Source organism: Bidens hawaiensis, unplaced genomic scaffold (genome assembly GCF_021521415.1).
Source record: "Bidens hawaiensis isolate Kalapana, Puna unplaced genomic scaffold, B.hawaiensis_p1.1 tig00013566_1, whole genome shotgun sequence".
Lineage (NCBI taxonomy): Eukaryota > Viridiplantae > Streptophyta > Magnoliopsida > Asterales > Asteraceae > Bidens > Bidens hawaiensis.
The window spans coordinates 173,187-184,451 of record NW_027492150.1 but is presented as its reverse complement, the minus strand read 5'-3'; the positions used below and the strand labels follow the sequence as shown (position 1 = coordinate 184,451).

Sequence of the window (11,265 nt, the reverse complement as noted above, 5' to 3'; positions counted from 1 at the left end):
GTGTATGATCCGATGCATCTTGTTAATTTATCTAAAGCTGATCTGCAGGTGTTAAACGAGAAGAAGATATTCTATATTCCTGCTTGGAAAGACGAAGCGAGGAAATATCAGCGAGTAGTCACGGTCTGTGTAAGAGAGGGAGTGCATGCATAAAGATTACAAGACAAGTGCTTAAAGATAAAAATTTGAAGCTACTGCCAAGGGGGAGTCTGTTGGTGCATAATGTCAGTAGTTCATAGTCTAGTGTCTGTAATCGAGTCTGTAATGTTAATTGTGTTTTGTTTATGTCTAAGCGAAGTTACTGACAAGTTCGTTTATCAGGCGAACTTGTTAGTCAAGCGAAGTTAGCAACAACTTCGCCTGAACATATCAGGCGAAGTTGTCGTGTATATATACCTAGGTTACGGCTTAGGTTAAGGGGAGGATCTAGTTCGTTCAGTTCGTGAATTGTAAGTCGTCAGACGTGTATTCAAGAGTTCTCTGTAATCGGTGATATTACATCACGTTTTCGGTTATAATATAACGTGTGTTCGTTTATTCGTATCGTGTGTTTTATCGATTAGTTTTCTACGCTCGTAACGACCTACGCAGGGATTCCGCACCTGTGTAGATCGAGATATCCCGTGCAGATCCATCCAGAGAACCTACAGTTAATTAAAAGACCAAAACACCCTCTTAACTTCCATAAGACATGCATTAGAATTAGTACCAAAAGCAAAAAATATTTATACCTCTTAAAAATTAAGAGGTCATTAACTCCTCCATTATGCTCACGTCTTTAAGTACAATTTATAACATGATCATTCTATTAAGTTATCATTTTATTTATGGAAAATTTTCAAAATAGTCATTTTTTCATGATTTTTTACAAATAGCCTAAGATCAAACAAATTATCCAAACTAGCCAAAAAATTGCGTCGGATCCAACTAAAACCATTTATGATCCGACTGAATTTTTGGACCTTTAAAATCACGTCATGTGTCAACGTTTTAATTGATCTCGAATCCGCCTGAAATTTAGTGGGTCCGACTGAATTCTTTATCTTCTACCTCTCAAACTCTAAACTTCCATAATCAACTTCCATCTCCATCTTTCTTATTTATTCACAAAATCAAGCAAATCAAAGTGCAAATCGCTTATTTTTTTAGGAGAACACAACCATAATGTTCAATTTCATTCTAGAGCTAAAAATCAAAAACCCCCGAATAGGGTTCGTCAGACAAATTAAACAATCGGATCCGACGAAAGCATGAACTACACCGTCTGACGATTCGTCCGACTAATCGGTCGGCCAAAACCTTAAAATGTCGGATCCGACTGAACATCAATCAATGTGGTGCGCCGTGATAGGTTACAAATTCCGCCGGAGCATGTATTGTTTTGGTCGGATCCAACGGAATAATGTAGCTATTTTGGGATTTAGTTTTGATTTTGGGCTAGAATTGCAAATTTTTAATAAAAATATAGCTATTTTGGGAATTGTCCCTTCTTTTTATCCACTTTTTCAAATTCGCACAACCTAAACTATAAATCTATAAACATGTAATGTAACACGTATCAGGCCCGTAACCTAACTTGGGTTGGACAACCCTTATTTAGGAAGATAGATCAAATGTTATAAAATTGAGGACAAATAGAATGATATGTAATCTTTTTTTAGAGTTGGAGGAATATATGAGTGCAAACGAGTCGAGCTTCTAGAACTCGAATTAATAAAAAGTAAAAACTACACGCGAGCAAAACTTTTTTGAGCTTGAATAAAGCACAAACCTCAAATAAAACTCATTTACTTATCTAGACTGAGCTTGAGTCATGCATGGGAAGCCCGTTAATTTAGGCTCGTCGAGCCTTATGCATTTTTAAGTCTCACTTATTTTGGACTTCTAAGTGACAAGTTAAACACTTCACAACCGAGCTTTGGCTTGTTTAAGGTACTAAACAAACACGAGCTGAGCTTAGACTCGTTTAAGAAGTTTCTCAAAATATAAAAAAATGTGTATAGATTAATTAATAAATAATATATAATCCATGCCTGAACCAAATCCGAGCTTGAAAAACAATTCACGAGCCAAACTCGATCTATATAAAATAATCAAAACTAGCCGAGCTAGAGTAAAGTATCATTTGTAAACCGATTTATTCTCGTATTTCACAAACCTTGATCCACCACTACAAAATAAACCAATCAAAACTATCATCACTCATCACTTGGATCACAATCCTATGGTCATCCATCTCTCCCACTTCCTCAAATCAACGGCCACAAACCCCCCTCCCAAAAACACAATCTCCCATCCACAATATATAAACACACACCCCACCAAACATTACCCACATACACAAACACAAACACAAAAACAAAAACATGTCAGGAAGAGGCAAAGGAGGCAAGGGTCTAGGAAAAGGAGGAGCCAAGCGACACCGAAAAGTCCTACGTGACAACATTCAAGGCATTACTAAACCCGCAATACGTCGTCTCGCTAGACGAGGTGGTGTGAAGCGTATTAGTGGTCTTATTTACGAGGAGACTCGTGGGGTGTTAAAGATCTTTCTTGAGAATGTTATTCGTGATGCGGTTACGTATACCGAACACGCTAGAAGGAAAACTGTTACGGCTATGGATGTTGTTTATGCTTTAAAGCGTCAAGGACGTACTTTGTATGGGTTTGGTGGTTGAACGTGTTGTGTTGTTTATGTGTTGGTTTGAATCAATGTTACATGTAATTGATGATATCCTAATGTGATGTTAGTTATAATCGTTTGTTGAATGATCAGAACTAGTGTTTGCCTTAGCTTGGTTTTTGGTTATTTTGGGATATATATTTTGTTTAACAATTGAAATAGTTTGAGCTTAGATTTGAACCTTTTGGAAAAGTTGACTGTGCGTATCAACTAGAGGTCCACAAATCGGTTTAAAACTCAAAACTGGGTTTGGTTTGGTCAACAAAAGTCAAAAACGGTTTATGACTGGTTTTGGTTTGGGTTGAAACCAGTTTCTTGACCAGGTTACGATTAGTTTCGGTATGGGTTTTGATTGGTTTTGGTTCGGTTAACCGGTTTGGAACCAATTTTGGGGAGAAAATTACAAACCGGTTTCAAACCGATGGTTTCAATAGGTTCTAAACTGGTTTCTATATTATCGGTTTCAAACCGGTTCGGTTACCGATTTGGGTCCACTTTTCGGGTGAAAATTACAAACCGGTTTCAAACCGATGGTTTCAATCGGTTCAAAATTGGTTTCTATATAATCGGTTTCAGACCGGTTCGATTTCGGTTCAGTTTTCAAGTTGGTTCGGTTAACCAGTTTATTTGCCCACCTCTATCATCAACTAATAAGACGATATCCTATTTGATTTCCACAATTAGTACATTAATTTAATTTATATTTGGTTATGATATGATCTAAACACTAGGCTTTGATAGCTTTAAATTTAGGGCTAATTTATTTTATGCTTTGAAACAAGATAAACTGGATTAGTAAGTTTAATTGAACAAATTCGAATTTGGTGTGAATGTGGAAGCATAAATTAGAGATAAGTTTGTTTATCTAATTAGTATGTTCATTGCACATCTTGTAAAAAAAATTATAGCTTCAAGAAATAGAATCAAATACATTTTATTCTTAACATGAAAATGGTGAGAACCAATTTGTTGTTATGATTAGGTTTATTTTTATAGGTGTTTGCTGCTATTTTTTGTTCATATTTGCTAATTTTCTATTATGAGACGTTATAAGTATTTGCTTATTTATATTTTGTTGTTATTATTAGATGTTTTCTTTTGCTGTTATAAGTATTTGCTGGTATATGCTGTTATTATTTTGTTCTTGATTTTGATTCATTTGTTGTAGTTTTTAGGTTCTTTTCATTATTATTATAAGTCATTGTTTATGTAGATTGGTATTGTAGTTGATATTGTTTCTTACGCTCGCATTTTTAAATAAATTGGCGTTATTTCCTATGTACTCATGTTAAGATCAAAATGTACATGAACCTTCCCCATAGCTTCAATATGCAAACATTGAGACGCCGATCCACTACATGTAGTCTAATACTCCGTAGTTGTGTCCACAAATGGTGGCAATGTGAAATTACAAAGTAAATTTACTAGAAACAAATAATGATTAGGTTAAAAATAGTATGTACTTGGAGTACCAATTGGGTGACAGAAAGTCACAAACCATGGTAAACATGTTAAGCATACATAGTATGTAGTATGTAGCATTAGATACGGTTATTTGCAAACCGGTATGGCTAAAAAGGACATGTACCTTAATGGCTTAATCATAAAGCTTTGTTTAGTACATATGTATCTAGGTTCTGTAAGCTGTTGCTGATTGTATTACATATAACAATTGCAATCTATGTCTTACATTGCAAATACTTATCTTGTTCATATCTAATTCAAACTCAACAGTTATCTATAGAATGAAAACTTATTACAGAAAATAGTTCTATCCCAAAGATGATATATAGAGTTAAATATGAGCCAAACCGAAATTAATTAACAGAAGCAAAATAAAATTAGGTTAAGGGATCGGTTTCAGTTCTCATGTACCGATTAGGCGACACGAAAGTCGCAACATATGTACCTTGTAGAAGGATATCCTTATACATGCTACTCGAGGATATGTCTTTCATATTCTTCTCCAGATCTACCTTGCAAAAGTAACCTTCATCTCTAGAATGCATGATCAAATTTCCATTCCTCATAATGTGTAGTCGCCCATTGTTCATGTACTCACAAAGGTAACCTTCATATCTTGGATACCATTGCTTGGAAACACACTTGAAACGGAGTATGGATTTGCCGGGAAGCCTTGGGAGTATTTGGTCTAATGTAATTTCCGGTGGAAGCTCCGGCAACGACAACGGCCGCGGCATGATATGATGATATGGATGATATGGTCTCATTAGGGTTTGTCCACCTTATATATATAATATATTCACAACCTTAAAAGGGATGCACCCGAGATCAGTTTGCAACTTGTAATTTAATTTGAATATTAGACTAGATATACATTAGTACGCAATTGATCAAAAGGTGCATAATGACTCAAACTATACTTTATCCTAATTACATAATTGACTCTAAAACTTTCAATCAAACAATTAATAGTGAACTTGTTGAACACATACAATTAATAGTTCTATGAGTTTTATCCTACTGATGATATATAGTGGCATAGCAATCCAAAAGAATTAATTATAGGCAATTCAAAATATATAGAACTGGTTATTTACCCACCGCACGCGGTGGGGTAGCTGATATAGTTTCAGCGTTGAAACTGGTAAAAACCCGAGCGTTACAGCGGTTAGTCGACGCGAATTTGGACATTATCGATTAGACTCGTTGTACTACAGACATCGTTGGTATAACCTGAGCGTTAACCCCGAAAAAATAAATTGGTTAACTTAACATATAAAAATATTAACTTATAAAAAATAAAATGTTTGACGTTTATTTGATCGGTAAACACGGGCAGTGATAAAACCCAGACATTGTCAGTCCCAGATATTGAGGCGGTAACTCAATACGAATTCAGTCAGCTTCCATTAATTTCGTTACAGTAACGGGGCTAAAAAGCGGAAAACATATAAAAATTGAGGTGAACCATTGGAGTGGTGTCGTTCAGTAAAACGCGGTCGCGTTGTTAGTCCTAGACGACAATGCTATGACTCTTATGAGAAATTAAAACTCGGTTTTTCTGCGCTCGTTACCGTACCGAAATTAAAACAATATAAAAACAGAAAATTGACATTCAGTCGGTTTTCATTATGTTCATTATTGTACCGGGATTTTAAAAAAATGCGAAGACTAATAGGGTGCCACCAAGTAGGGATGAGATCGTGACCGTACCAGTACCGACCGGTCCCGAAAATCCCGGTCCCGAAAATAGCGAATTCTTGGTACAGGTACCGGTACCGAAATATTCGGTTCGGTACCGGTACGGGACCGGGACGGTATTGGGATTAAAGGCAAAAATTCGGGAAATACCGGTCCCGTACTGGTACTGAAACTCAAAACTTTGGTACCGATTTGGTACCGACGGTACCGGTTCTGTACAGGTACCAACCGGTACCAGTACCGATTTTGCTCATCCCTACCGCCAATTGGCCCAATCAGCAATTAGCGGCACCAAACCCTTACTTATTATACTACATCCGTCCCATTAAAAGTGACATAGTTTGAAAAATACAGAATATAAGGTCATCATCATCATCGTACTCAGTATATCCCACCAATAGCAATGCTATGTTAGGGTCTGAGGAGGGTAAGATGTAGACAGCCTTACCTCTATCCCATAGGGATAGAGAGGCTGCTTCCGGTGAGACCCCCGGCTCGATAGTAGTTTTGCATCAAGCCTTGGACATAAGACACATAGCACTCAATCATTGGGACACCGGTTGATTGGTGCATGTGCCCTTGTCTTTCGGCTATCAACGCCACCACATGATGCCTGATTAACCTTCCGCCACTTTTAACATTATTTTCATGAGATTAGTAAAATAACGTCAAAATTAGTGCAATTTTACTTTTGCCCACCCGAGGGTTCACACATATATACATTATATGCGTGCACCGCAAGCAGGGCGTACAAAATATAAGGTAGATTGACATATTATTTTCTATTACCAAATGACAGTAATACCCTTGAAAATAAGGTCCATCAATATTGTTTATTAATGCTAGTTGTGTGCGTATAAAGGTAAACTTGGAAAATAACTAATAAATTTTGAAAGTGTACATTTATAATAAGACAAATTAGAAATGAAATTTGGACACTTTTAATAAGACGGATGAAGTATATAATAATAATAACAATAATTTCGGGGTATTTGAATTAGCTTATTCGAATTTGAGGATTTGAAAACTGTACTTACCGGTTGATTCGAAAAACTTAATTCAAATTTGAGTCGAATTCTAATTAATTTCTCGACTTGTTCGAATAAGGAAAAGATTTATAAAAAAATAAAATACCAAAGAAAGAAAATCAATACACTATTTCCCTAAACTTTTAACATAGCACATACAAAAATGCAAAATCGACGTAAAGAGTGAGTTGTGTTTCAAGTAAGTTAATCGAATTAGATATAAAATAAGCCGATCAAATCTAAATTTTCGTATTTGGATTTTGATTTTTTGCTGATATGATTTCTTTAACATTTAAAATATTTGAGCTTTAGTTTGAAGTGTTTAAACTTGCTGTTGTGTTATGTTATTTGTATAGTCGTAGTATGTAAGGCCTCGATTCTATAATAAGTGTGTGAAAGAACTTAAAAAACATGTCAAATATGGAGATGGACATTGGTCCGCGCCCTCACTCTCCACATGGGTCCATTTAATTGAGTTGCAGTGGATTACAGGCTATAAAGAGGCTTTGGAGCCATTGCTCTTATGGGCTGTGGCATCGAAGGTGCGCTACCTCATTTTGGAGGTGATGTGAAAGTCACATTGTGTGATTGTGATGTGGAAGACGCTCGCTAGCGCTCAAGGCGTCTATAGAGGGCCGGCTCCGAGAGTTGGAAAAAATTGGGCCGAATGCGAAAAATATTTTTGGCCTTAAGTAAAAAAAATATATTTTTGGGTTTAAACAATTTAAATTTTAAATTGGCTTCCTTAGTTATGATTTTAGTTGTGAAAAAACTAATGTATAAAAGTAGACTTAAACATGTCTCAAATAAGACTAGATCGCCTATTGGTTGGAAGTCATACCCATTTGCCTCTAGAACAAGTTAGTTGTTATGTAATTGAGTTTAAACATTAAATATACATATGCTTTTTTTTATAAAAATACGTATACTTTTTTATAAAACTTCGGGTCTGACGGGTAATCGAGTCTATAGTCATCGACCACTCTGCCATATGCCACATATAGTCCCAATCCACTATTCCATACAAGAAGTTTAAAAAATTAGCTTGTTGAACACAATAGTTGTATGCCACATATAGTGCCATTGTGAAATTATAAACAAAATAAGTTTACTAGAAACAAATGATTAGGTTCAAATAGCTAGTCGGATGGACCTATGGAGACTGTTACTTGGAATATCAGTAACTAATTAGTTTAGTTAATATATAGTTTCAGAAATTTTAAATCAGTGGGTGTAAAAAAAGGTTAATCTAGAATAGGTCTTGTCAAACTGAAATGGGCAACCCAAGATGGGTTGAGTAAACCAATATGGGGCGGTTAAAAAGTTACATTAAATAAACTATGTATAGAAATGTAAGCAACAATTTTCATTAAACATAATAAAGAAAATACATATTATAATTGACCTTTATGTAATTCTATCTTTTGAAAACGGTCAATATAGTCTCATTCATAACACCTGCATATGCTTTTTTTCCCATCATTTAAATAGTGTAAAATTATTATTCATTAAAAATGATACCCTAAATAAATTCATATTTCGATTCAATTATTATAACAGTCATATTAGACTCTAAATTAGCTAGAATGTTTTAGAAACATAGAACCAAAATCATTATTCCTCAAATGATAACATATATCCCGTGCCTTTTGAATTTTATAAAACACGTAATTAATCAAATCAAAACGAAACCACCCGAAATCAAAATAAGCATCTAAACAATTGATGAGCGTATCATATATTTCAAAGTAAAAACAAGACACCAAAATCATAAAAAAAATCTGAATGACATATATCTGATCAGATGTGAAAACATTTTTATCTCTCATTCCTGTATAACGTAGATTCGAAAATTTCAATTTATGATTATGATGTGGTTAGACAATTAAGCAATTTGGGCATGCATAATTGTTAATTCTCAAAACTAAATAAAATTTAGGCTTGAAAAGTTGGGTTGGGGCACCGAAAATAATAAGGATGGGGTACATGGGTCGTTGTGCTTGATATATTAGAAGTTTATAACATAAACTAAAGATTTGAGTGGATGCATATGCTCCACTGGTTCAACATTGAATCCGCCAATGGCTTTAGATTCTGTTGTTTGTCTGATTAAAAGGACATGTCCCTTAATCATAAAGCTTTATTTAGTACATATCATATATGCTTCTAGGTTCTGTAAGCTGTTGCTGATTGTATTACATAGTATAACAATTGCAATCTATGTCTTACATTGCAAATATTTATCTTGTTCTTATCTAATTCAAACTCAACAGTTATCTATATAACGAAAACTTATTGCAGAAAACAGTTCTATCCCAAAGATAATATATATAGTTAAATATGAGCCAAACTGAAATTAATTAACAGAAGCAAAATAAAATTAGGTTAAGGGATCGGTTTCAGTTCTCATATTGTACCGATTAGGCGACACAAAAGTCTCAACGTATGTACCTTGTACAAGGATATCCTTATACATGCTACTCGAGGATACGTCTTTTAGACTCTTCTCCAAATCTACCTTGCAAAAGTAACCTTCATCTCTAGAATGCATGATCAAATTTCCATTCCTCATAATGTGTAGTTGCCGATTGTTCATGTACTCACAAAGGTAAAATTCATCTCTTGAATACATTACCCAAACTCCATTCCTCTTTATTTTATATAACGGTGACTCCTTCTGAATCTCAGGTGTAAATGACTCCAGTTTGCTATAAGTCACCACCTTCATCCATCCATCTTCATCCATCCTCCACAGCACCATCTTTGTAAAACGACATTTCTCGATAAAGGCCACAAAGAAGTGAACGTGTCCTCTTACAACTGAGAGACCGCAAAGGTTTGGCCGATTATTATTGTTGAAAGACGGAACTGTTATCTTTGAGAACTTTTCCGTCTTTGTGTCAAACCTTATAATTTCATATTGGAATGACGGCATGATCAGTGGCTTGAATTCTCTTAAAAAGTAAAGCTTTTCACTCAAACAAATACTATTTCTCCAATGCTCATGAAGGTACCATCCTTCGTAGTAACTTGAAATACCAAGTTTTCTCCAAGAGTCAGATTTCAACGAGTATATATAAGCACGAGTGTTTACTCGTAGAAGCTTGTAGTCATCATCAGAAGAGCTATAATACAAACCGAATGCTGTCCCATGGATCAAGTCGTATTCAATGTTATCTTTACCTAATGTTCTATACTCTCCTGTCAAGGGATTCCATAACACTAGGTCCGAATATTTTTGATACTCGGATGATTGCTTCCTTATGCCAATGCATACCAATCCATGGAAAGAAGTAAGAATGTCCATCGTTGTATGAACATCAATTTCAATAGGCAAAGTGGGACAAGCGGTTAGACCATCTTCAAGTGATTCGCAGTCGATGGTGAAGAACTTGCATGGTGCTAAGGTAGATGCCAGAAGAAGCTTGTTTGGGTTGTGGTGATCGTCTTTGTTTATGTGGTTAAAGTGCAAGTTTTTAAACATTGGTGTTGTTAAGAACGCATGCCATTGCTGTTGGGTTTAATCTTGACGGGTTCTTTACGGGTTTCCGGAAACGGGTCATGGGTCCTTTGATGGGTCATAAAATTTGCATGTTAAAGTTTTGGTCAAGAGGTGGACCGAGTATTATGGAAGTGTACGTGTAAAGCAAGTTGCATGTGGAGTAGTGGACCATATTAGTAGGACTAGGTTGTTTATTTCTTTTCTATTTAAGTGCATGCACTTAGTTGTTTTGGATAATGAATTAAGTTGTATTCCAAATATCATTGTTCTTTCTTTTCTATAGCTCACGTACAAACTCTTGAATTGTTTTGTGTGTGTTATATTTGGGGCCTGAACCTACAATTGCTTGGAAACACACTTGAAACGGAGTATGGATTTGCCGGGAAGCCTTGGGAGTATTTGGTCTAATGTAATTTCCGGTGGAAGATCCGGCAACCGCCGCGGCAGGATGGTAGCACGGTGGAGCTCTGCCGCCATGGATATTATTGTATGATATTATAATCAATTAGGGTTCGTCCACCTTATATGTATGGCTATATATCAAATTATCAATGGACCCTATTATGTAATGTTTACATATTGAACCTTTTGCCTTATTAAAGAAAATATTCTACCCACAGGTCATGAAGATATATATAGTTACATAAAAACCAAACAAAATTAACAAAAGCAAAACAAAATTTGCTAATTAATGATCGGTTTCAGTCAGGTATCGATTAGGCGACACAAAAGTCTCGACATAGTTACCTTGTAGACGGATATATACCACCATACATGCTAAACGAGGCATACGAAAACAATACGTCTTTTATATTCTTCTCCATATCTACCTGGCAAACGTTACCTTCATATGTACAAAATATAATGCGTGATCCGGCCATTTTCCA

At 35.4% G+C, this 11,265-nt stretch overlaps 2 protein-coding genes across 2 annotated transcripts; one reads left to right on the top strand and one right to left on the bottom strand.

The window, feature by feature from the left end:
- The first annotated feature begins 2,361 nt into the window (after positions 1 to 2,361).
- On the top strand, positions 2,362 to 2,735 carry LOC143544393 (histone H4). The gene has a single exon (XM_077036510.1). It carries the CDS (start codon positions 2,367 to 2,369, stop codon positions 2,676 to 2,678), a length of 312 nt encoding a protein of 103 aa, XP_076892625.1. The 5' UTR covers positions 2,362 to 2,366; the 3' UTR covers positions 2,679 to 2,735.
- Positions 2,736 to 9,256: 6,521 nt separating this feature from the next.
- LOC143544380 (uncharacterized) lies at positions 9,257 to 10,360 on the bottom strand. Its single transcript, XM_077036501.1, has one exon. The coding sequence runs from the start codon at positions 10,358 to 10,360 to the stop codon at positions 9,257 to 9,259; it is 1,104 nt and encodes a 367-aa protein (XP_076892616.1).
- Positions 10,361 to 11,265: the final 905 nt, after the last annotated feature.

Bases quoted from the DNA above. Each gene is read 5' to 3' on its own strand.
- LOC143544393 (XM_077036510.1), top strand. From the start codon at position 2,367: ATGTCAGGAAGAGGCAAAGGAGGCAAGGGTCTAGGAAAAGGAGGAGCC.
- LOC143544380 (XM_077036501.1), bottom strand. From the start codon at position 10,360: ATGTTTAAAAACTTGCACTTTAACCACATAAACAAAGACGATCACCAC.